Here is a 26,844-nt window from a genome sequence, read left to right as displayed (position 1 = left end):
TGTTCTGATTCTTTTAAATTATTTGATCAGTTACACATTCTGAGTGAGTTTTTGGTTTGTTGGTTGAACTTTCCAAGTGCACCAGCTGGCCCACATATACTTTCTGGACGTGAGTCACTTCAAACTCATATTTACTCTTTTGAAAACTTCCCCTGCCCCCATTCGAGGTTTCCAGTCTGTATAAACCAGACTGAATGAGAAGTGGAACCAGGAGTGCATCGTCCTGTGTTTGGTTTCCGGACTCCCCCGCTTCTCTTTCCCAACCTGGAGACTGCGCACAAACAGGGGGAAGAAAAAAAAGTGCATGTGCAAGCAGAACTGAGAAAGTTCATAGAGCCGAGGTGCAGGATGTCCCGTTAAAGAGGGGGGGAAAAAAAGTCTTCCAGAGGAGCAGAGCAACGCAAGCTGACGGGCTGAAAGGACTGCAACTCAGAGCGGACGGCGTTCAGCACTAAGACCCCGTTATCCTGCGCAAAAATGGGCTCTCCGACGATATTTAGTTGTCGTCGGATTGTTCTCAAAGTGTTTTTGCTTTCCTTCATTGCCTTTCAAGCAACAAATGCTCGTCCTTCTCCTATTATTAGGTTTCCTGGAGACGATACAACCCCCAAAACAGACAAAGAAGTTGCTCTGGTAAGTTTATTGTTTGTTTTTTTTCCACCTTGAAACTCTAAGTGGGTCAGCCAGCTGTGAATGAAGTTTTTATTCTTTTGGTCCAAGAAATTTACTGTACTGTTGGAGAAAAGTTTACACATGTTTATGAAACCACTTTTCATGTCCATATCTCTGCTCTTTTTTAAAGCACTATCTGAATAAGTTTTATGGATGCCCACAAGACAGATGCAACCTCATGGTGCTCAAGGACACCCTAAAGAAAATGCAGAAGTTCTTCTCCTTGCAAGAAACTGGAGAGATTGATGCCAAAACTGTGGCGATCATGAAAATGGCCCGCTGTGGCGTCCCAGATGTGGCCAATTACAACTTCTTCCACAGGAAGCCCATGTGGCAGAAGAAAGACATCACATACAGGTCAGCAGCTCCGAGTTAGTACTCAGATGGTGATATCATGGAAGGTTTTAAACAGTGTACGTGGCCCATTTAACTAGATACAGTACAAATGGTACAGTAGTAGTTTTCTAGATGCACAGCATGCATCACATCAGGACGTCTTTCACTGATGTTTGCCAAGTTTGATTTCTCCCAACAGCTGCCCATAAATCAAAGCATTGGAGATATCGAGAAATAATACTTGGCCCCGCCTGACCCCCGAAACCCTCCCAACCCTTCCTCACCCTCCAGTCCTCCCCACCCCCATCCACACAGTCTGAAGTGCTTGCGTCTCATGTCTTGCTAACACCAGCATTCCTACACAGTATGTGTCAGGTCCTTTGTTTTCATTCTGTTTGAGGTTTACAACAATGTGGATTTAGTTTATTTATATCAGCGGTTTTGCGCGCCCTGATCATTCCAGCCCGTCAGACTGTGTGTTTGTAAAGAAGACTGCAAGCCAAAGACAATAACAACTAAGAGATCTTAAGACTGTTTGCAGGAAAGGGGCTGTGTAGACAGGCATACAAGTGGGGTTGTGGCTGAGAATTATTTCAGGAAGCACAGTCGCAGATGACTCATGCAGTGTTATTGGCCAAGCTTCTTTTCCATGATCTGCCAGAGAGAAAAGAGATCTAGTGATAGGTGTACATGCCTTGCAAAATGTGACATGCAAAGAGCCATCCTGGCTGTCCTGATTGCACATACTTGCTGTTATTTGATGGAGTTTGTCTGGCTTTTCTTTGTTTGTCTCCTCACTTTGTAGAATCCTGGGTTGGACTCCTGATCTGGATGAGGAAGTTATAAATGATGCTTTCTTCAGAGCCTTCAAAGTATGGAGTGATGTCACACCGCTCTCTTTCACACGCATCATGGACGGAGAGGCTGACATCATGATTAATTTTGGCCGCAATGGTATGCCATATAGATAAGACAGTACATGCTATATGGTATATAGATGACATATTTGATATTTGCAATACACTGTACATTAACAAAAACATCTGCAAACAGGGGGATGTCTGAAACTCAAATGTCATGAACAAATTAGGTTTATTTAGTAGGAAAATGTCGCCAATATGCTCTCACAACACCTTGCTTACTGTTACTTGCATATTTTTCAACCGTGTCTTTGGACACACAAATGACATCTCAGAGAAAATTTCAAAGATTACAAATTTTCACAACAATTTTTAAAAGGTTCATCAGAAGTTCACCGTCTTGTAAACTACTAGTCAAGGAGCAATAATAGACATGTTGTTGCAGTGACTCTACGCTTTGCCATCCTGTATTTTAAGAGCACTTAATAAAACAGAGGGAACTGTGGTCTTAACACAGATCATTCCAGTCATTCCGGCTAAAATAACCATTCCATGTTTACTCACCATGTTATGATATCAGTCCGTCTGGCCACAGCTGACCCTGTTGAGAAATAATCCAGTTATTATAGTAAAGCACAAACAAAACATCAGCCACTTCAGAAGATGTGAAATTGTTGCTCGAGGGACGATAATACACACACAAATATCTCATGTCAGAAATATCCAGAACTTTACACTTATACTAGTTAGGACTGTTTATCAAAGAAAATCTTCTCTGATTCATTTCTTTTTTGTTAATAATAAATTATGTCATTCACAGAGCATGGAGATGGTTACCCCTTTGATGGAAAGGATGGCCTCTTGGCTCATGCTTTTGCCCCAGGGCCAGGAATTGGGGGAGACTCCCATTTTGATGATGATGAGCAGTGGACACTGGGAGAAGGCCAAGGTAAAAGTGCTGCAACAACTCCAGTGCTTTTGTTTTTTCTACAGATGCTTGAGACTTATACAGCAAAAAGGAATAATATATGCATGGTTTATAATATATAATCATACAATTTGGTTAAAAATAAGTGACTTTCACATTTGTTCATTTAAAATAAACAGAAAAAACCACTATAGTAACAATGATGTTTACTACATATCAGGTGAGGCATTGACATTGATAATACTAATAGAACTCTCGATTCCTCTGTTTGGCTGTCTTAACTTTGTCTGAACTTTCTGGCACTTGATGTAACAAACCGCCGCCATCTGGAATGTAAATAGAAAAACAAATGTGCACACATTTGTATTTGCACACACTGACCCAGATAGTTTTTCCCATTATTCAGATGCTCTTGTTTGGATTTATAATTTGTGCAGGAATCATTTTTAAACCTATTTTCTTTGTCTCCTGGTGCAAAAATGTCTCAAAGCAGATGAGCAGATGAAGATATCTTTGATGAACTATTTTCTTCTATGAAAACCATACTTTTTTTCATTCTGTTACATGTGATCTTTACATTATGCTGTTTGGCAATCCAGTTTTCAAAACCTACTATCCTTATTCTAGTCCTTTACTTGTTACTTGTTACTTGTTACTTGTTACGGGGTCTTCAAACTTGCTTTGTATAGGCTGTCTATCATCTTAAACACCATAAAACAATGGTTTTAGAAACTGGATGACTGCAATATATCTATCATTTGTTTTTTGACAGTGGTGAAGGTGAAGTTTGGTAATGCTGATGGAGAGTTCTGTAAATTCCCCTTCTCGTTCATGGGCACTGAGTACAATAGCTGTACGTCTCAGGGCCGTGATGACGGCTTCCTGTGGTGCTCCACCACTTACAACTTTGACGAAGATGGCAAATACGGATTCTGCCCTCATGAATGTAAGTTTGTCCAGAGGTTCTCCTTTTTCACAAATACCATTGTATATTATATATGTATACACATACACTTACTGTATATCAACTGAGAATGCAATGTCTCCTTATACATTTTGCCTTAGTATCGGAAAAGATCAATTCTTATATGGCTCTACTTAACCTGAGCAACATTGATTTCATGCCCTACTTGCATCTAATTGAACCAGACTAAACATTTTGGAGTTTGGTGACATGAGCCAGTGTTCAAATACTGGCAAAACAATATTTCATATCAGATTATTGCTATATTGAAAGCTGCTCTGCTGATTTTGGACATGAAGAAAGTAGGTTGGACATTACGCCAGGAAACTGTTGTTTTTTGTTTGGAGTGGATTATGGTACATTTCTTTTCCAAGTTACTGCCCCACTTTAGAACATGGGGCTTTGTCAAGCGTTTTGTTTATCTGTGTTGTGTTGCTGTCCATGGTACTAACATGATCGCGTGCCCGTTTCAACTTATTGCCAAAGTACACATGTACTAAGTTGTTTTATATGATGGGAACACGAGTGAGGCCTGTTTGCACTGGAGCTGTACTTCTGTTAGGCTTTTCTTTTGATGCAAAAATGTTCCATTGTGCCTCTTTTTTTAATTCCAACCTCTTCTTCTCGGGGAGCCTTACATCATCACTCCGAGGTCAAAGGATCTTGTGTAGTCATGTGTAAGCTTAGAAGTTATGGAAATGTATTGTGCATAGACTTATCAGATCTTCTAAACTACTATTTCTGTTATTTCACAGTGCTATTCACCCTGGGAGGAAATGCAGAGGGTGCTCCATGTAAATTCCCCTTCACCTTTCAAGGGGAGAAGTATGATGGATGCACCACTCAGGGCAGGGACGATGGTTACAGGTGGTGTGCCACTACTGAGGACTATGACAGTGACAAGACCTATGGCTTCTGCCCTGAAACTGGTAGGTGGTGTCATCTATTGTCTAGGCTTGCATGTGTCAGCGCTGTGGAGAATGGTCTGGCTGCCTGCATTATTATACTGAAAAGAGGAACAACAAAAAACAAACAAAAATGCTCTGGCTTGTTTGTATCTCTCTTTAAACCAATCACAATAATCCTGGGAAGCACGAAAGCCAGGCTGCAGCAATGGTATCCCATCAAAACAGTGTTCGAGGAGACTGTTTTGGTGGTAAAATGTTAGGAAAATGGAGCTTTTTCCTGTTTAGATTGACAGTGTCATAAATATATTATTTTAATATCTTTGCAACCATTCACTTATTGTGCATTACAAATCATTTTCAAAAACTTGACATTTTCAGAACGTAGTTGCTGCTTAGGGGTTGTTGTTGTCTACTATAGTGAAAACATGAAGATAGTGGAAGGGGAGGAGAATGTTATGTGAAATATACATCTAGTGAGTCAAACTATCTACTGTCTGTTATGCCCATTATAAGTCCACGAACTTTGTGGCAGGATCTTAGATTACTTTGAGGCACAAAGTACTCTAGGATCCTGCCACTTAAAGTCTCAGTGTCTTTTTCTGTCATACACATGTTCACACATGTGTGCATACTGGTGCACTTTCTTCAGTTTGAGTTTTTGTGTGCATTAATAGTTAGACTACACTTCACTGGCTCTGTTTATTTTGATGTGCAGTGAATGGTGTCCTGCCATTTGTTGGTCTACTGGAATCCTCTAGCTGGGGTTTTTGGTCTTGCTCGTGGTCGGCTGAATGGCTGTGAAAGTATTTTAATGTGCAGTGGCGGGGCTTATTTTCCATTCTGTCAGAGGGACTGGCTTGAGGGTTGAAGTTGTGTAGTATGGAGGGAGATAGACAGACAGAGGTACAACCATTGGCGCTTTCATCTGGTTTTATTTGATTAGGAATGTAGTTTTGCTGCAAAGCCTTGTGCGAGAACTTGTGCTGAATAAGAAATGATTTTAAGAAAAAAAAACTAAAGCACAAAACCAATCTTGCCAGATTGAAAATGATCTCTCTTTGAAAGAAAATCAATCTGGGCGGGTGCTTTTTGGTTTAGTGCCTAGTGGATTAGTTATTGATGTTGCGTGTGTTGTGCCAGATGCTTTCATGGTGCTGTTTTCATCATCATCTGCACTCATTTCATGATACAGTACAAACCCAACCTTTCTGGGGAAACGTTTTGGCATATGAACGAGTTCACAAGAAAATGAAGTGAATAAGTTCTCTATACATTTCATTGTTATAGTTTTGCCTTTTGTTGCTATCTCCAGCTATGTCAACGGTGGGAGGAAATGCAGAGGGAAGCCCCTGTGTCTTTCCTTTCACCTTTCTGGGAGACACCTATGATAGCTGCACCTCTTCTGGACGCAGTGACGGCAAGATGTGGTGCGGTACCACCAAGAGTTACGATGATGACCGCAAATGGGGTTTCTGTCCCGACCAAGGTATGAAGACGCTGGCCAATAATATTTGTGGACAGCTCTTGCTGTAGTTCTGGGAACAGCATCCAAGCAGACTGGCCATAGAGAACAATGCAATGACTCATTTGTTTTACTCTCACTTGAAATTCTCTTACAACACACAGGAAAATAAAACAACAATTCGGATGAGTTCAGACCTTAGCCTGCCCAAAGACAATTGCTCTATTTACTGTTGAGTCATTCAAAGAGAACTCATACTTATTTAATCTGATTTGTTTTTAGGGTACAGTTTGTTCCTGGTGGCAGCACATGAATTTGGTCATGCTCTTGGTTTGGAGCACTCTCAAGACCCCGGAGCCCTGATGGCCCCTATTTATACTTTTACTAAAGACTTCAGACTTTCTCAAGATGACATCAAAGGCATCCAGGAGCTCTATGGTAAGAAGAAATGCAATGTAATGCCTAATACCTACAATAATGTGTTTTTCTAATGAGAAGGCAGGGAAGACTTTTAAACTGTGTAATTACTCTCTGAAAGATTAAACGTTGTGGTAAATCTTTTAACAGGTGTGCCAACAGACAAGCCTTTGCCTCCAACCCAGGGTCCTGTCACTCCAATGGACATCTGTAAAGAGCCAGTTGTCTTTGATGCTGTAGCACAAATCCGAGGAGAGACCTTCTTCTTCAAAGACAGGTAATCATTTCAAACAAGAGGGCTCTACATTTGTTTTAATAAGACTTCAGCGAGTGTACATATAGCGGATTATAACCAAATGAGGAGGGAGCAAGAAGTAATCCAAGCAAAATCTCAGGACTTGACAAGGCTGTTTGAATATGCAAGCCGTTCTGTTATCATAGATTTGATGTGAAGGCTGTGTTTGACTCACAAAAGTCTTGTAAGCACTGCTAAAGTCTGGTTGAACTTCCTGTCTGTGATCTATAGCAAGGATGACAAACAAAACCCAATCGCCTGTTTCTGGCTCCATCATCTTGTGTAACCGAAATAAAGCAGCCAGCGCCAGTTGGGTTTCATAATCATTTCACCACAAACAATAAGCAATATGACATGAGGTTTCTTGCTAATTATTGTTTCTCATATGTCAGTCTTGTGCCACTAAAAGTGGAGGTTTAAATGCTTGTTGTCATGATGTAACAATTAGTAAGACGGGAAAGCAAACTATTCCTCCACTCATACAGTGACAACCAAAATAGTCATCACTCATAAACACAGTGTGCAGGCCACTTCTCCACCGGCGCCAGTCAATCCAAAGTCTTGTAAGCTTAGTGTGTGTCTACTGGCTGACCCTGTGTAGGAGAGGAGTTTCATACTGTGGTTCGGTCAACAATCTTTGTGAGTCACCGTATGTTCCCGGACGAAGGCTTCATCAGCAGCTAAGATTTGTCAGAGACAAACTCACACGATAATATGGTAGAAAAGGAAATGTCTGTGCTGTGCTCATGCATTGAGTCTTTCTAATTTCAAGGTTAACAGAGCTGTATATCTGTCATCTGCCATTTTGGCAAACGGGTCCAAAAGCAACAAGCCGGCAGACTTTCGTACAAAACAGTCTAGTCTTCCAGTTAGCGAGGTTTTCCTCACTCAGAACCTTGAATTAGAAACTGGGGAGAAACAAGCCACAGTCTTACTCACAGATCCTGCTTGAATGCAAAACTACTTTTCACCTTGCTGTGGCTCTCATCCACACATTTGCAGCGATTGACAGAGCAGCACAGAAGCTCCTAGAGTGCTCTGCGAACCATGAAACTTTGGACCTGTTGTTGGAAATCAAGCTGAGCTGAAACCTAATTCTCCTCGAAGCTTTAGTGGGCTAAAGATTGAAATGGGAACAGAAAGATGAACATATGCATCATCATCTCCTTTGCTGTCCTGTGATCATTAACTGTGACATACAGAAGAAAATACGCCATTTGAATTCTTGTGGAGCCTCGATAATCATTATATTACTTATTGGAATGATGGGACTGTGCCCTTTTTTGATTATTTGCAGCTGGGTCTATTTGAACAGATGTTAAAACTGTCAGGATCGAGACCAATGGTATTCAGGCAGTGGGGAAAGGCACGTTGGTCATCCACATACAGTGGTTAGAATATGTAAAAATCACAGTCAAAGTCATCTATATATGGTAAATATGTTCAGCCACGTTCATCAACTTTGTTGGGCCCTTTGTATGGTGTTTTCACACAAGGCCATAAAATGCTATGAATTTTAAGTCAATATGTGAAAATCTGAATAAGCATTAAAAGACTGAGAACTGATCTGAAGATGAGTGCGGAAAAGTGAGGACAAAGTTCTCTCAAGACACTGAAGTGAATGTACAGTTCAGTGTCTCTCACCAAAGTCTGAGATTAGTAAAGTTTCAGTATGGGTCTGTTGATCTGACTTAATGAGTTGCCTGAAGGCCATGTCAGGTTAGTAAGCTGCAGAGTAGTGGTACATAGCTTCACACAAAGAGCACTGCCCTCTGGGCTGTGGGGCTAAAGCTCACTTGACTCCACTCATTGTAAAAGAGGAATCTCTCTTTCTCCTGCCTCAGCATATTTATGGGGTCGGACAAATCTTGACATGATGCAGTGAGTAATGCTCATAGCGCTCCCTGAGCTCAGCATAAAAGTGTGTCTGTCTGTCTGGAGGCTTAAGGAGAAGGCAATTATACAGTCTGTCTTATAGGAACAGTTTGGCCAACCTACTGATTAGGTCAGTTGCAAGTAACATATGCTCATGTGCTTGCATCCAAGCACATAGCAGCACATTTTATACAATATACAGCCTTTCCTTTATGTTGTAATCCTTAAGATTTCAATCTATTTTTCAAGAGAAACAACAGAGGAGCAGAAGGTGTGTCTGTTTTTAGCACAATTCAAAATGTTGTCATGAAGAAGTCAAAAATAATTGCATCGATTATCTGATTTCAAGCTAAACACAGCAAAAGTCATTTTCCCACATCATGAGTTCATAAAGTTGAAATTGATTGCTTACAGTGGAGTAGCTACGTACACAAAAAAATGCTAAGAGAACCATTGTCTTGTTTCTCAGAGACATTTTTGATGAGCAGCCACAGTCAATTCTAAGCAGATTATGTTTTAGAGCACATTATTAATGTCATAGTAGTATATTTTGTTTGTAGTAGCCATTACTACGACCGAGTGTTACGTTTTGACGTTAAGCGACCTCTAGCAGTTGAGTAAATATTGACACTCTGGTGTCTCAGCTGAAACGTCACCATGAACAAACTTTGACCTAACCCTAACCATAACCCTAACCATAACCCTAAACCCGTGTTGCGGGTGTGAGGAAAAAGCCGTGTTGCGAAGGAAAAGCCATTTCGCGAATTAAATCCAGTAATGCGTTCCTGTCTCCCGTAGGGGCGCTAACGTAAATACGCTCTCATGGGTCGTATTCCGGGGCACGTTACATACGACCTGTGTGGTCGTATGAGTTTGAGGACTTGTTGCTCTGACAGTGTCAGTGCAGTGACAAACAGTGGGGCTGTTGTCAATTACTTTAAAATGTGCTGGATCACAGGTATGAATCAGTTTTCAGCTATAAGGACAGTAATCTGAATCCAGCTAAAAACTAGCAGACTCCACCACTAGCAACGAAAATGATGAGATAAAGTGGTAATTACTGAATATGAAGATGCTCGAATAGCTATTACAGAAGGATTGTTGACCAAAATCTGGAAAATTAAGCTCTTTTATTTAAATAAAGGGATTATTACATTTAAGCAGACTAGACATACTGTGAAGTACTGAGAACAGCCCTGTTAGCTACTCCACTAAACCTGCCACCCAAACAGATTTCCACTCAGTGGCAAGGGACTGATTTGTACATATAGGATTTTTATCATGGGAGCTTTAAGTCAACACAGCGTGTTTGCATAATTGAGTCCATTTATGGGAAATGACATACCTAACATTACTCAAACCGTTTCCAAACATAAAACTTGTGTGAAATATAAAATCCATTCAAGCAAAAATAATGGAAGCTTTAATTTCTTTCAGAGCTGCCTTATAATTGCATCATAATGCATAACCATCAACTTGCATAACGACACAGTTTTAACAGTTCTTTTATAGAAACAAATGAATATACACGGATAATCATAAATTCATACTTTGCTAAAAATAAAGGAAAGACAAATAAAATGAAAAAGCATCTACAAATCAACATTATCAGGCCCTGGAAAACTCTCTTGCTATGTCCTGTAAGTCTGTTCTATTTACCAGCCCTGAGGCAGATAATGTTTTTGCCTTTTTATTGAATATATACAGGAAGGGGAAGACAGACAGGAAACGATCAAATAAAGCTCTGACAGAAACTGAAAACCCTCTGGATATTGTTAGTGCATGATATGAACTTAACAAACTAATCCCCAAGAACACTTCTTAAATAATGAAATTCATATATCATTAGTTCAAACTGGAATATGTCTCATCTTTCATCCTGACAACTGTAACTTTGCCCATGTGTTATGTATATGCAATCTACGTTTCTGTTAGTAAGGCTTTATTCTCGTCTTCACTTTATCATTATGACACCGCATCTTTGCTATTGGCAGATCTTTTTCATTTTAAAAAATAGGTCAGTGGAAAAGAGTTTGGGAAGCTGCTGTTGTTGTGCAGCTGTGTATTGGAAATCCGGGCAAGATGGGTCTTGTTCCGCTGGCGTCTGCAGCCTTAGTCCTAACGAGAACCAGATGCTCATGAATCAGGCCATTGTGGCTGCCTCGGCCAGTGAAGCACTTGCACTAAACCCCCATCTCACACACGCACACACACACACACTCTCTCTCTCTCTCTCTCTCTCTACTCCCACCTCCTGATCAACCCCCTCTATTCCTCTTTTGCTCTCACTCTTATTTCATCCCCAGCTCATCTACATCGCGATCGCTCACCCCTTATTCTTTCTCTGCCAGATTCCTGTTCAGGTCAGTCAACTTCAGGAGCAAGCCCAGCGGCCCCATGCTCGTGGCCACCTACTGGCCCGACCTTCCTGTCAAGATAGATGCTGCCTATGAAAACCCGGTGGAGGAGAAAACAGTCTTCTTCGCAGGTATTCTGAAGAAAATGAGAAACTGCGAATAAACGGCCCATTGAGATCTCTCTGAATATCCTCGCAGTGCTTCTGTGGTGATCAGACAAACACAAAGATCCACTTCCATTAGTAATAAAGAGGTGTCCTCTCTATTTTACCACTTGGATGCCTTTCACTAATGGTCAGCTGTTTCTCTGACCTGAAACATTAGGAGAAGCAGGAATGTTGGCTGAACACTCTTGTGTGTGGTGTACACTCTTGAGACACTTGAGATATTCCACGTACTTATTAGTGGTTTATGATACATTCTCAGAATTTTACTAATATGAGAACTTTCCTGAATACTGATGAGATTTACATAATATGTTTGTCTGCTTAAAAGACATTAAGGTGGTTTGGGGATGATCTCACCGTATTTGGTTTATAGATTTATGTGAATAAAGGAAAACCTTTTATTTGAAAGTCCTGTGCTAGAATAGTTAGCTTCCATCAGTATAACATATGTCTCCAATGTTATTTTAGGCCATAGTTCTACTTTTTTTAAACTTACTTTTCTCTCTCAGGCAATGAGATGTGGGTTTACAAAGCTGATGAGTTGGAGAAAGGCTATCCCAAGAGGCTCTCCAGCCTTGACCTCCCCACTGACCTGCAGCAAATCGATGCTGCCTTCAACTTTAGGAAGAACAGGAAGACTTACCTGTTTTCTGGAGACAAATTCTGGAGGTGAGGAGGACCAAAGCTTATCCAACCATTTGTTATCCAAAAAAAAAACATTAAAACCCAGCCCAGCTTATGCTGTTGATGTCATTGTTGCTTACTGCAGTGTTGTGCTGCATCTGGATTGAGTTAGAGGTTTGGTGTGACCTGAACTGTAAAGCACAACAACCCTGTTAATCTTTGCACACCATGGGAATTCATAGTCCTGGTGACTCATTGTTTCATCTCCAGGGAAAATAGTGAGTGTGTGCTTTTGTGTATGTGAGAGAACGCTGATGCACTTTCATTATTCCTGAACAGATATGACGAAGATAAGAAGAAGATGGACCCTGGCTTCCCTAAACTTATTGCAGACTCCTGGAACGGTATCCCAGATGACATCAACTCTGCCTTTAGTCTTAATGGCATTGGTAAAAACAAAATAATTATTTTTTCATAAATTGTGTATTAACAGGCTGTGTGGGATTTGAAAAAGGAAATTTGGCCAGAGTCTGGGAATAGTTATGAATTCATGAATTTAACATATTACAAGATTAAAGTACCAAACTGAAGTTTCTATAGCTTGGTCTTTTGCAACAAATTATACATACTTGTCATTATTGGGGACCATTTTCCAAACAATATCATAGGTTAAACTGTATTTTCATCAATATCCTCCAAGCAGCACTGGCTTCAAGCCAAGTCATGACAGCATAACAAGGCTAAGAGTCTGCAGCCACACCAGTGATTCGGTTAGGCACAGCAGTGTTTGAGCCTAATACAATATATCTGAATGCTAAAAGAAAGCTATGAGTTGCTCATTAGTATCAAACAGGAAATATACCTAAGGCTGAGAAGGCCATCAATGCCCACATCTACCTAACTTCTTAGAAAGCTATGAGTTTGCTCTAAAACACACACAAATATCAACCTGATGCAGGCAGGAAAGAAGAAGCCATGTTATCCCAAAAGTTATTACATACCGTTATTGTCGGTATCAGATTTCACAGAAATCCATCCAAGAATTGGACCAAATTGTGAACTAATTGGCACCACCATCTCTAATGTTTTGTCTCCAGTGTGGCTAAACATTTACCACTGACCACATGTGATCTTATGAATAATATAAATATAAACTAGCCCTTGAGAACATAAAATAAATGCTACAACATTCATCCAAGTCAGTCTCAGATGGCTGCAAAACAATTGCAGAAATAAACCAACAGTGATCTCTGAAAATGGAGACAAAACAGCAAAAAGCATCCTGGGCCTAACCCTATGCTTGAGTCTTAAACATGAGCTGTTAGAAAGAGTTTTTGTGTTAGTTGTTGTGCTTCCATTATAACACTGCTGTTTTATGTGTGCTCCTTTACTGTCTGCAGACGAGCATTCCTTTCGGTAAGATTGCAGGAAAAGCTCTATCAGCGAGTCTGGCACTGTGCCTCTGTCAGTAAAACTCATATACCAGAATCCAGCAAGCGCGAACGCTAGCTAGCCAAAAACTGAACTGTTTAGATGGGGCTGACTGCACAAAGAATGCAAGCAAGTAAAACAGAGTGAAGGGAGTAGTTCTGAAGTTAGGGAGTGATCTGTGGTGTGGTGATGATAGAACACAGTCGTCAGTGGGAGGGCAGTTGTTTATGTTGCTTAATCGATGATTTCATTTGCTGAATTGATGGTCATTTTTCCTGCTGGGGGGAAGGGCTTTGCTGCAACACTGTGCGAGAAATAAATGAATGTGAATTTTCAGCATGATAGCAATAGCAAACTTCTCCTGAGAACGTTACGCCAGCCGTGTATGCTTGAGGTTAGAGGTGGTTTTGCAAGTTTTTGCTTATGGCAAGCAACCAGGGATTTTTCCATTACTACTCTTGAACATACACACTGTACTGTAAGCATCACATAGCTCCTTAACCACACAGTGAATAAACATATTTATATAAAGAAAGTTTGTGACCCTCTACAGAGGGGCCTCTGTATAATTCCAGATTAGCATAATTCAGATAGAGCGAGGCTCGACTTTGGCTTCAGTAGAGCCTGATTGGACATTTTAATCCTTTTTGCCTTGATTAAAACTGATTATACTCTTTACAGGATTTTACAGAAGTTTGATTACTTTATTGTTGTTACTTGGTGGTTTCCTGTGTTTAACATACACCATTTAAAGTGGGAAGCTCAGTAACAATTTTAAACCCATTGTATATTGTGTTTGTCTTCAACAGATTACAGTTATTTCTTCAAAGGCAACCACTATTTCAAACTAGAAGACAGCAGCTTGAAGATTGTCAAGTTGGGTGAAATCACAAAGGACTGGCTGGGTTGCTGAGCATTTCCAGAATGTCTTGCAACTGGCTAATTCCTGTAACCACGGCCTCGCCCTGTGAGGACATCGTCATAGTATCGCACACAACTTGAGGTCGCCACAGTGCACACTGTTGAAAGTTTTTATCCTGGCAACTCTGCACGCTTTCATGGGACACACGTCCCTCCAGCCTGTATAACCAGTCTCCAGCTTTGTAGGACCTTCTACACAGGCTGAACATACGCATCTGGATATTTGCTATATTTCTGTGTGATTTTGACTTTTTATTTGTTATACTGATGCAGATTTATCACAATATGTAGCCCCTGTTTTATTGTTTTGTTTTGTTTTTGTTAATTTTTTTTTTTTAAAAGTCAGACATCAGGTATGTCCACACTGCATTGAACTCAGTGCTATACTGTGCTGTGAGATATTGCCGTTTTATGCAAATTTGATTCTTTAAGACTGTTTTATACCATATGAGGAATTCATGTTGGCTTAGAATTACTTCTATATCCATTGTAATAAAGTGCAGTTTTATAAATGTTACAATTTTAATTAATTTTCTCATTGTTGTGCAACACATTTGAAAAAATGAATTTGCACAATGTGACCGAAAATGGTGCTTTTAGAGATTGCTTTTTTGCATATAGTCCTATATATGCATTTTTTATATTCTGTGTAACTATGTCTGATAGGACTATTTTGTATCCTCGAGATTTCAGAAAGTAGTATTTGCAGGCACACATTATTCTTCACTTGATTAGCACTTTGTATAAGACTAGAAGAGGGACCTGCACAATATGGAGACCAAATTATTTCCATGGCAACTCCATGTTGCATTTCCCTTCACTAATGGTACAGAACGAACAATGGCACAGGTTGCCTCCAGAGGCTGTATAGGTTTGCTGCATGATGGAATCATGACAAGAGTACCGCAGTAGTATTGTTTAAATATCTTTTTTTTATGTATTAATTTTTCTTTCCTGGGTTTTTAACAATATAGTCATTGTGTCTTGTGTTGTTTTTAATGCTTGTGCACTTTGTTACTGTCATCAATAAAGATGGTCAATATAATGAAGTCCATGTACTTTGCAAAAGCGGATGTGATTGACTGACAGAGTTATGAGCATTCACCTTCAAGCCTGTAAATTAATCAACCAAATACTAAATAACAGTGCTTCACAATGTTTACTGAACCTTTGAAACTGATCATTTTTAATATATTATTTCTATTAATACACATATTTCAATATGTAGACTGACACATCTTTAAAACAGAACTTTAAAAGATGTAACTGGCCGTGTAAGCGCAAATTCACACAGCATATTTCTGGGTAGCCCACTTTCCAACTGCGGTTTCCTCTGGAAAATCTGAATCTGCAAAGTAACTCCTAGCTTATGATAAATGCGGCTGAGTTCAAATGTGTTTCTGCCTAAAATGGAATAAAGCAGCAGTGTGAGGCAAAGGAAAATACTTCAAGAACAATCACCTGAAAATTAAACCCTGCTTGAAAAGAGTATGCACTTGAAATATTATCTCTGGAGAATTTTGTTTTTAGGACAGGAGAGAATTAAATTTGTTATGAAGCTGCGCCATCTAGTGGACATTTATGAGAAAGTCGAATGTACAAATCAATACCTGATACTATTCATGTAAATCAAATTTTAGTCACTAATTGTACCTTGCTACTAATATCCTTGAAACTTTGCTCTCAGTTTTAATCCACGTTTTCCAACAACGGTATTTTACGCAAATCACATAATTTTATGTTTTTCTCGCACTTGATTTATTTGATGCATTTTTAACATTTTTTCGAGGCAAGCGTATTATGTGTTGACCATTTATATGTTATTATCAATGCCTCATAGATGGTAGAAATTGATGCACAGTGTTTAAAGCCCCACTGATCGGACACGACCACCGCTGCGGCACGCTGGAGGTGGAGCCTGACGCCAGTCCGGATCAGCTCTCCCAGGTCTGTGCGTCTGCGCTCGCCGCGTCAACATCGTCCTCCACGGGGGGAGAAACGACAGCTGGGCCTTTTGTCAGGAAGTGAAATGATAACCTGAAGGCGCCTCGACCACAACATTCGCCTGTTTTCCTGCGCTGACCGGACTGCCATGCCGCCGCAGCGAGTGTTCGCCCTGCCGAGGCAGCAGTCTCTGCTCCTGCCTGCGGTCATCAACCCGTTTGTTCAAGACACCAAACTGTCCAAAGCTGCTTTAATTAAAGTGAGTATGGTGTTTCAGTTGAGTGATAAAAAAGGCAGGCTTTTGAAGAATAGTCATCGCTTTTGGCAAACGCGGCGCGCACAGTGTGAGATTACACACACACACTGGCTTCTGCGTAACCAAGCAGGGCCTGTAATCTGCTCCGCTGAGGCTGTGACAATCGGCTTGTAAAGCCTCGTTATATGCAGCACAAACAATGAGAGCCGTTGTGTGTTTTCTAGAGAGCTGATGTGGATTTTTAGAGCTGTGCATATTTCTGATCTTTGGAACGTCAGATGTTGGGTCTGTGTGGTCTGTGGCCTGTAACCTCTGATGTGTGCGTATCCTCCCCTCCACGCAGTGCGTCCTGCTGGGAATCCTCCTGGCCCCTATTCGCTCCATCATCGCGGCCCTGGTTCTGATGGTGACATGGCCAGTGTCTGTCATTATAACCTTCAGGTATCCTCTGAAAGGAGCCGTGGAGCCAATGACAGGCTGGAGACGGTAACTATGGATACTAACACCATCCCACAGCAACACAGCCTCAGACTGCCAGCAGAGGCCATGGCCTTCTGGTTATCACACTCACGTTGGCACTGAGGAAAAACTCAACAATTACCTAGTGTAAACAGAGTATCCTGCTCAACTTGTTTGAAAACAGTTTTAGTTTACGTCCACATTAAGTAAATATTTTAACTTTGTGTGTTGTCCTACTGTTTCATTAACCAGATGAAGCCCACTTTCCCTCCTGACTTTGTACTGTCACCCCAGGTCCATGCAAACATTTTGTTTGCAAAACATTTGCAAATACTGTGGCCATCATTGTATCATCTTATCTATTAACTGACAACAAGGGAGCTGGCTGCCAACCTATTTTGTGCATCTCAAAATACAGCGCCATCCATAATTATTGGCACCCCTGGTTAGGATGTGTTCTTTAGCTTCTAATAAATTCATTTTTTTCTAAATAATATAGGACCACAATGATAAAAAGAGGAAAATCCAACTAATTCAAGTGCATTTATTCAGTGGGGGAAAAAATCACACATTAAGAAATAATTATTTTACATCAAATCATGTGTGCCACAATTATTAGCACGACTGATGTTAATTCTTTGTACAGCCCCCTTTTGCCAACAAAACAGCACCTAATATTCTCCTATAATACATTTTTCTACATTTTTTAATGTGACAGTATGCTTCTGCAATAAAAATTGAATTTATTTTAAGGCTTTCAACACATCTTAACCGCGGGTGCCAATAATTATGGAGGGCGCCGTAGCTGCTGATGAAGAAATGCACTGAGATTTCCTCAAAGATGTATTGTGTTTCCCGATTAACATGGTGAGTTTTGCTACAGCAATAAAGTAGGAGAATAAGTGTGCTTTCTGGCTTCTAAATTAGACAAGAAAACCAGGCTTAAGGCAGCACATTTTCAAAATAATAATGCCTGACATGACTTGAAGAATGTGCAGCTGCATGCTGTTCTGCCGAATCATGCTTTTCAAGATCGTATCTGCCTACACAGCATTACTTCATCTCAGTTCCCCACCGTTCTCAGAAAGGAAATGGTGGTATTACTGAGAGTGTGAGAGGAACTAAAAAAGTGATCCATGTACACTTAGAACCAATTTTTTGAACATTTATTCCCAATAGTAATGCTTGACAGTATGTTTATTATTACCATGCTATGCAATCCAATTGGACACATTAGACAGTGTATGCATGTCTGTACAGTGTAAATACTGTATCTACGTACGATTTAGGGTATGTAGAATAATTCATATGTTACTAAATGTGAAAAGTGTAGTGCTTGCAGTGTAGTATTTTACCTCAGCTGTCTGCAGCATTTGAAAACAGTTCAGCTCTGCATGCAGTTGCTTCACACTGCCGTAGTGTACTCAGTTCTCGTGAACTTAGAGCACAGCTTTATTATTATGACCAAGCATGGTAGGTGAATAACAGAAACAAGAGAAAGGCTTATCTTGTTCAGTTATTCTGTTTATTGCTTGGTAGTTTATAGGCTCAGATACTCTCAGGGTGACTTTAGTTCTTTAAAAGCTGAGGTTTTACCATGAGATAATGTGACTTGTGTTGCAGATTCCACTGAGAATCAACACCCAGCCATGCAGACCAATACGTTTGCTTTTTGTTTTCAGTAACTGTAAAAGAAAAAGAAAGTGAACGAAGCCACTCTCAGCTCATACACCTGATGCAATTGGAACAAAGGCAAATAAAATATGATTTGATAAGCCGAACTGGGTCCTCAAGACCTGTATATGGTCTTAACCCATGTTGCCAGGAGACTGTATCTTAGCCACATTAACCTGACAGGTAATGTAACCTTCGCACTCTTTGCATTAAGCTTCCTGCACAATTGAACAGAAGGATTGATGCAGCTCGAAATATTTATAGCTTTGCATTCTCAAATTTGAAACATTGCCATTCAACATGTTGTCACAGGGTTTCAGTCCGTATTATGACATCCTACCGTTTCTCTAGTTTGTGAGGAAGTAAGCGGCGATGGTAACATTCTTTGCAATTGTAGGGTTTACAGAAAAGCACTAAATGGTGCAACTCTTCCTGTTACTAAAACACGTGCACTTCATCCATTAGTTAAGAAAAAACTGATGTGATTACCAAAGAAGACCCAAGAAAACAAGCTTATCTAATATAGTTTATCAGCCAGATCTCTTTATTTGAAAACAAGTTTATGCATTTCTGCCTTGATTTATATCTTGGAACTGCACATATTTTTTTTTCCCCCATTTCTCATAATTTTCCCTCAGAACTATTCGGTTATCCAAAGCATTCTTGTCATCTGCAGATTTTTGTGCCGGAGGGTGATGGCTGCCTTGGGAAGAGCTTATTACTTCTGCCTGGGCTTCAGAGTGGTGGTCAAGGGGAAGCAGGCCACCAGCAGTGAGGCCCCCATCCTGGCTGTGGCCCCCCATTCCAGCTTTTTTGATGGGATTGTGTGCATTGTAGCCGGCCTGCCCTCCACCGTCTCCCGGGTCGAGAACTTGGCTACACCCATCTTTGGCAGTGAGACACTTTTCTTTTGCTTTTGTTGGGTCAGTACAGGAAACTAGGGGCGTTTGTGCTTGAGGAAACATTTCTTGTTCTACAAACTTCCAGTCTGTGCGTGTGTGTTAGTGTGAGAACTTGTGAAAATACACACAAGTATGAAACACATTTGTCATATAGTGTATTTCCGTCTGTCTGCTTATGACTGTGCAATTTCACACCTTCTGTGAAAGTGCACTGAAAATCTGAGGGTCTTGTAAGGTATTGAATAGCTATCATTTACATGTCCTTTGGGATGTAAATGTGAGCTACGGACGTGATAAATATATATTTTCCATTAGTCTTTTAATAGTGGTCCACCTCATAAACACCTTTTTTAAAATTCTTTTGAATATTTTCTCACATTCGTGCAAATTCTTATCTACAACTCTTTCCATCATCATCATTTATGTTATGGTAACCAAAATGTATGATGCTGATTCTTTGTTGAAAAAAAAAAGAGTTTAACTCCAAAACATCAAGGCATTAATTGTCTGTACAAGTCACTCCATGCGTAATGACTGAAACAACTTTTGTTATTTGTGCGTTTTTTTTTTCAAATTATCTTTCTGTTAGACTTTTTTGTAAATGTGTCCTTACATGACTTGAAAAGACAAGATTGTTTACAGCACAAAGGAAAAAAATGTAATCATTGGCAACATCGTCGAGACAGACCTGTACATGCAGCGCTGTAAGGAGAATTACAGTGTAGCCTTCCTCCTGACGTTTCTGTCTGTCGGGCCACAGATTCTCATCCACATCTCTACCACAATCCTCCCTATCTAATTCAGAGTGGAAAGAATTTTTTGTAATGTTTTATCCAGCCTCTGCAGACGTCTGCTGTAGGTTTTTTTCCCCCCTCTTTGTGCTATGCAGTGCTGTAAAACAGTGTCTTTTTCCTCTGTTGCATGGTCTGTCAACAAATTACAACACAGAAAGTAAAGGCGTGAATTTACATCCTGTCCAATCAGTTTCCTGCATACAGTCATTTGTAACTTTGTACTGTTGAAATTGTCAGGCAGAAAAAAAGTGGAGCTTTGTGTATTTTCACTTATTGCCATCAAAAACTAAACTAAAGTTCACATTCTAAAATATTTTAGAGTTCTCTATTGATGCATTTAGACAACATGGTGAAAGACTTTGACTATCCTGTTCCAAAACAGTCGCATGAGGACTTGTCATTCTGATGGCCCTGACATGTTCATTGAATGCAATGTTTACTTTTGAAACATACACTTTGAACAAGTTTCAGACTTTTGCAGATGATCTGTTGTGTTTTTTTCGTGTAAGAACTGTTTTGAGATCTGCATTCACTGCTTTGCAAATGCTAAGCTTTCAAGAAATGTACCGAAATAATTACAAAAAAACAGTAAGAGCTGTCCAAAACAAAACAACGCAGTTAACCACTGTTAGCCTGTACAGGAAATAACTGGTGAAACATGAGACCAAAAAAAGCAAAAAAAAAAAAAAGCTGTTTTCCTCTTCTATATGTGTACGTTGATGTTGTGCCTCTCTGCAGGGTTTGTGCGCTGTCTCCAGCCAGTGCTGGTGTCCAGAAAGGACCCGGACTCCAGGAGAAATACTATCCAAGAGATAGAGAAGAGAGCCAAATCTGGAGGCCACTGGCCACAGGTCAGTCACAGCACAAACAGAGACTGTCAAGCAAAAATGAATTGAGTATTAATCTGGTATCAGCATGAGATATAGCCGCAGAGAAAAAAAAGCTTAGAAACCACAAGAGCCGTGACTCAGGATGTTGGTTTGACTTCACAGTTTTTTTTTGTCAGTTTTGGAGGGCAACACTGTGTAATTATGGTTCTCTTATAGGGGTTCCGAGAACAAGCAAAAGTTCATACAATGTTGACTCGAATTATTTCAAAAGCCCTCTTTGCATGTTTTAAGATTCAGCAAAAACATTACAGACTTGATAAAACGATACAAATATGTGATGTTGACGTTTGGCAATGATTCTTCACTTTTCAGGTTCTGATATTTCCAGAGGGGACATGTACAAATCGCTCATGTCTCATTACTTTCAAACTAGGTAAGATATAAAATAGAAATTTTGTGTAATGTGCATGAAAATGGGACTTTTTTTTTAAAACATGATCTGCTAGCTACAAAGGAAAAAAGACAACAGATAGAAGAAGAAAAAGTCAAAACAACAGCTATTCACTTAACACACTTAAATCTAATCCACTGAGCAGAGGGAACACTTGATCGTACACTGCTCCCATTGTTCATTATGTCATGTGGTTTGTGCATTGACTGATACCCACAAAGCTGGTTCTGGGTCAGGTGTGAGAAAAGGGATGCTAGGATGGTCATTTATACAGTCTTACAGATATCCAGTTTGCATCCTTGTGTAAATACTACAAGTGTTTGATTTTCATGGTTTATATTCCCCACCCATAGGTGCCTTTATCCCAGGGGTCCCTGTGCAGCCTGTGCTTATGAGGTACCCCAACACACTGGTGAGTGTCTGTTACTGTAATGCAGCTTTGTTATGTTTAATTTCACACTGTGAGAGCCATGGAGCAGACAGGGTGCACTTTGTACGGCATTCACTAGTTTACACAGGAGATAAATATGCAGAGGCAGAGCTGAAGATGAACGATACACCCTGCCATAGCTGACTTCCATCCAAGAAAACTACGTGGACTGTTAGCAGTCCATTCCAGCAGAGCATTTTTTTCAATAGAAGTTATCTTCCATGTGTGTTTATAATAATATATCATGTTCCAGTTCTTGACATAAGCTATCACAAAGACAGGCTGGTAGCAACACCAGCAGCTAGAAGTATTACTTAACATGTATACCATTCCCATCCCTGTGTTTTCATAATCATCATGCGTTGCTTATGTTTTCTTTAGGATACAGTGACTTGGACTTGGCAGGGTTTCAGCTCGTGAGTTTGCATCACATTCCTGATTCCTGTAGCATGCGTGTTTTATGGAAGCAGAGTCTGCTGTTTCTTTTTCGGAGACAGTGAATTCAACTATAACACAATAACAATAACATTATCAGCTTGCAATGCAACACCTTTTGGCACTATTGGATGAATAATACACTGTCCTGCTTGTGTTATGTGCAGGTGGACGCTTCTGCTTCTAACACTGAGCCAGCTGTACACCACAGTCGAGATAGAGGTACCAGACTTCCTGCTCTCGCTTAGAGTGTGCGTCCTATTATGATGTAGAAAATGAGTATAAAAAGCTGTAGTTATATTAGATATTACAAATGATAACACAAATTTGAAAACCTTTGATGTGAAATGTGTGCAGTTTTAGTGGAAGTATGCCATTCACTAGTGTTGATTTGTGCTGTGCTCAGAGGAACTATGTCTGAGATGTGTTTTCTGCAGGAGGGGATTTGGCTTCCACACAGAGGTTTATGAGTTTACTTTGTGTTTGACCTTCCCTGTGACACTTTTTTTTTCCATCTGTTTGCTCTGTTTTCCAGTTCCTGCCGCCGCATATCCCCACAGATGAGGAGAAGAAAAGCCCCCCTCTGTTTGCCAGCCGAGTGCGAGAAAGCATGGCTCAGTAAGTGCGCATTTGTCTTATCCCTGTTATTTCCTATGTCATGCACTTTGTGTTGTGTTGTTATTAAAAAGTGCTGTACAACTTCACTTTCCTTGCCGTAAAGTACACATTCCACTGTGTATTGTCCAAGTACACAGAAGAACAAAGTGCAATAGAAAAATAGGAAATAAAAGCAATGAAAAACACACACGACTTGCATGTACTTTGATTAGAAAAGTAAGTGGTGGAGAGTTTGCATTTTAATATGATCCAAACCAGCTTTGAATTTATTACTGTAACGCGATCTGCATTAATGCAGAGGTCTCTTGCAGAGCTGAGGTCTCTCTGATCTTTGCATGTCATCACGGCCCGCTCCCTCCAACCCTTCAAGAGCATTTCAGCTGACCGCTACATATGCAAACCCTCTGATTTCAGGGCTTTGGGAGTTCCAGTGACAGACCACACATACGAAGATTGCCGCCTAATGATCTCAGCTGGTGAGCTAACACTTCCCATGGAGGCTGGCCTGGTTGAGTTCACCAAAATCAGCCGCAAGCTCAAGTAAGACGTACACTTAAGGCATTAGCAACCAGGGAAGTTAACACTGACATGCATGTCTTCATGGGTTTTTTTTACTCAATTATGGCCTAAACTTTGTTCTCTGTGCCCTGCTCACCTAGTCTGAAGTGGGATAATGTAAGGAAGGAACTGGAGGGTTTCGCATCCATGGCCAGCTCCTGTAAGGGAGGACGCATAACCATTGAGGAGTTTGCCAGATTTCTGAAGCTACCTGTCAACCCAGTCCTCGAGGAGCTGTTTGCATTGTTTGACAGGGTGAGACGCCTGTTTAGCAAATACTTGGTCACCTAATTCTAAATAATTAGAGTGACTTAGAGCAGTGAAGAATGCTATTGCTAATGACCAATAGATTACTGAAGTTCCTTTTGTTGGCACACAGCCCATGATGTTTTAATAAGTCTCTCTACAGTTGAAAGGCTGAAGACTATAATTCAGTTTACAGAATATCACACATATTGTCTCACTGTATATCAGACACACCAATGAAAATACAGTTGACCGGGCAATCACAGTGTGAGTCCAGGATTTGTACAACCTGAAAAAGGACATTATGATCAAAGCAGTTTGGACTCCTTCCCTGCTATGTCCACTGGAGATTTGAGTGGAAAGAAAGGATTAAAAGAATAAAAACAACTTCTAGCATCCAGTTCAGTGAGAAAAAAGGAATCCCTTTCCTTCAAAAAGCATACGCCTTATAATTTTTCCATCAATAGAGTGTTGGCTTTGGTAAAGGTCAATTATGAATGAGTCTTTTATAACATGTCACCCATAATTGCCAGTCAAAGTTGTTGATACTAAATACCAGAGAAATGTGAGTAATTTATAGGATGAGATTTGATCATTTTTGGATTTTAGGGGATACATGGCAGCAGAATGTTAAAATAAATATTCTGTAACGTTAAAAGTAAACAATAAAATCATGAAATGACATATCCACAAATATACTACAAAAACATCCCTACCAAAACACCTACAAGCACAAAGACGGTTTGATGGCTAATGAAATTGCAATATTCCTTATAAATGTATGGCTACATTAACGCTAACATCTGTTGGCTAGCTCCTGTCATTTTTAAAAATGGGATGTGTAAAAGAAGACTGTGTCACAACTATGCACTAGTTAAGGGGGAAAAACCATTGAGGAGCATAGCCATTAATAATAGCTGTAATATAATGAGCTTACATTATTCTACTTTCCTTTAAATTCATAATTCTCAACATGAACTTGAGAGGATGTGCATATAATAAAGATTCCTTTTTTTTTTTTTTTAAATTGCTGCCCCTTTGACCCTGACTAGAACGGAGACGGCACCATTGACTTCAGAGAGTATGTCATCGGTGTGACCATCCTGTGTCGGCCAGCTAACACAGAAGATGTTCTACGGATGGCTTTCCAGGTAGGACAGAAATATTGTGACAGTGACGCACAGCCGCTCGGGAATGCAGCAGCAGTACAGTAGGAGGAACAGAGGCGGCATTCAGAGACTTGGATAACGTCAAGTTAACAATGTGTGTCTGTTGCTACAAGACATGGAGTCATTTTGTCGTAAGGTCAGATGCAGTTTTGGACAAACTGCTCTGATGTTTATGTAACGCTGCTGAAAGCTTGTTTTTGTCCAGATAATTTATCATTTTGTGTGAGATTCTCTCAAATGCCTACTCATTTTCATACTTTCAAACATTTCCTGAACATGCAAACATTTAAAAAGCACATAGACATTTCCTAATCTGCTTTCCCATGTAGCTGTTTGACACAGATGAGGATGAGAAAATCACCCGAGAAGAGTTCACTGCCCTGCTGCGCTCTGCTCTGGGTGTGTCAGATCTGAACATGACCAAACTCTTCAAGGAAATTGATGCTGATTGTTCTGGTTTCATCACCTTCAGTAAGTAGATTCTGCACTAAGACAAAAACTACATTTTAGACATCCAGTCTCCTGTTCGATATTATATATTACTTTTACTTCCCTAAATCAAACCACACTCTATATTCATGTGTTTTTCTGCACCTGTTATTCCTCAGGTGAATTTCAAGCGTTTGCTACAACCCACCCGGAGTATGCAAAGCTCTTCACCACCTACCTGGAGCTTCAGAGATACCAAGCGATCCAGGAGGCGAGTCCAGGAGAACTGGAGTTGGCCGGTCAAATCAGTTCAGAGGAAAAACAAGAAGACAGCACCTCTGATAAAAAAGACGACTGAGACTGCAAACGACCGGGAAATTTACTTGACTGCACTGAGAGAAAAAATACAAGACTGTCATCTTGTTCAAGTATAAATAGTACATTCAAGTTATCGCCACAGCACAGCCATATTCAGTCAAACGCTTGCAGTTTTATAGATGGTTTTAGAGTGCTTGTGTTTTCAATTTTAGTGCCTTATAGAGATTTTAAAGAACTATTTCCCCAAGTCGTGGCACAAGGAACGTGTTTTGTGACTTTTTACATCCGTGAAGTTGTGTGCTTTTGGTTATGTGTCCATCAAGAGGAAAAAAAAAACAAAAGGATGAAAATATGTCAAAAAAAACCAAACCATCAAGAGTATTTGTGATTTGATTAACTGTCCGAACCAACCTTTAGAGTTCTGATCTTAGAGATGATGTGTTGTGATATACTTAATCACCATTTTTTGGACTGTTTTTGTGTAACCTGATCCTACCTTCTCTTGAACTGAGATGAACACAGCCGGGTGTACCTTATCCTTTGCCTTTGTATTTTATTTTTTTTCTGTAAATGAGTGAGGAAATTGCCAAACCAACACATTTTTAAAAATAAGCAAAGAGTCCTTGTGCTTCTGTGTTACAATATAATTAGTGTACAGTAAGTTTTATTAAGATCGTTCCAGTCTGGCAACCCGGAGATGTTCTGTATTAAAGCTACGTCTACAACAAGCATAGATGCTGTGCATTACACTTTTTTCCAGCGCTCAGGGACACAGACCTTGTAAGACGGCTGTATAATTAGCCAGAGGTTTGCTTTGCATGTGTATCCATTTGCATTTCTACTGAAGATCGTTGTTGCTGAGACAGCAGCGTGTCTGTGCAGCTTTAAGTTGACTAAAGCAAATCAACCACTGAAAATAGGGCAATTTGTGAGCAAAAAGGCAACAGTGCTTCTTCACAACAGCATATTCCAGTGGGGTATGCTTTCAGATTAACTAGAGGCATTGTTATTTATTTAGCAGGGTGTATTACAATTATGTGATTTTTTTCCTCCCTTTTTTTGTTAACACTGCAAAGTTTGCTTTTTAAAATAAAACATGAATATGATTCTCTAA

General features: G+C 40.1%; 2 protein-coding genes across 2 annotated transcripts; both read left to right on the top strand.

Annotated features, from left to right (window-relative positions):
* The first annotated feature begins 191 nt into the window (after positions 1-191).
* On the top strand, positions 192-15,271 carry mmp2 (matrix metallopeptidase 2). Its single transcript, XM_022194338.2, has 13 exons — positions 192-633; positions 803-1,029; positions 1,814-1,962; positions 2,689-2,817; positions 3,569-3,742; positions 4,516-4,689; positions 5,981-6,154; positions 6,413-6,568; positions 6,698-6,824; positions 11,069-11,205; positions 11,751-11,910; positions 12,205-12,314; positions 14,106-15,271. Exons 1-13 carry the CDS (start codon positions 478-480, stop codon positions 14,207-14,209), a joined length of 1,977 nt encoding a protein of 658 aa, XP_022050030.1. The 5' UTR covers positions 192-477; the 3' UTR covers positions 14,210-15,271.
* An 854-nt stretch (positions 15,272-16,125) lies between these two features.
* On the top strand, positions 16,126-26,844 carry lpcat2 (lysophosphatidylcholine acyltransferase 2). Its single transcript, XM_022194227.2, has 14 exons — positions 16,126-16,420; positions 16,761-16,903; positions 19,227-19,444; positions 20,985-21,097; positions 21,449-21,509; positions 21,881-21,939; positions 22,339-22,373; positions 22,560-22,614; positions 22,928-23,010; positions 23,425-23,550; positions 23,670-23,823; positions 24,867-24,965; positions 25,313-25,454; positions 25,592-26,844. The coding sequence occupies exons 1-14, from the start codon at positions 16,310-16,312 to the stop codon at positions 25,768-25,770; spliced, it is 1,578 nt and encodes a 525-aa protein (XP_022049919.1). The 5' UTR covers positions 16,126-16,309; the 3' UTR covers positions 25,771-26,844.

Source organism: Acanthochromis polyacanthus, chromosome 2 (assembly GCF_021347895.1).
Source record: "Acanthochromis polyacanthus isolate Apoly-LR-REF ecotype Palm Island chromosome 2, KAUST_Apoly_ChrSc, whole genome shotgun sequence".
Lineage (NCBI taxonomy): Eukaryota > Metazoa > Chordata > Actinopteri > Pomacentridae > Acanthochromis > Acanthochromis polyacanthus.
Note: the sequence above shows the minus strand (reverse complement) of the source record. Positions and strands in the feature narration are given on the sequence as shown.

Excerpts from the sequence above, each read along its gene's own strand:
- mmp2 (XM_022194338.2), top strand. The coding sequence starts at position 478 with ATGGGCTCTCCGACGATATTTAGTTGTCGTCGGATTGTTCTCAAAGTG. Across the intron at positions 1,030-1,813 it reads AAGAAAGACATCACATACAG|AATCCTGGGTTGGACTCCTG; the intron begins GTCAGCAGCTCC and ends CTCACTTTGTAG. Across the intron at positions 2,818-3,568 it reads GACACTGGGAGAAGGCCAAG|TGGTGAAGGTGAAGTTTGGT; the intron begins GTAAAAGTGCTG and ends GTTTTTTGACAG.
- lpcat2 (XM_022194227.2), top strand. The coding sequence starts at position 16,310 with ATGCCGCCGCAGCGAGTGTTCGCCCTGCCGAGGCAGCAGTCTCTGCTC. Across the intron at positions 22,615-22,927 it reads ACACCACAGTCGAGATAGAG|TTCCTGCCGCCGCATATCCC; the intron begins GTACCAGACTTC and ends TCTGTTTTCCAG. Across the intron at positions 23,011-23,424 it reads GTGCGAGAAAGCATGGCTCA|GGCTTTGGGAGTTCCAGTGA; the intron begins GTAAGTGCGCAT and ends CTCTGATTTCAG.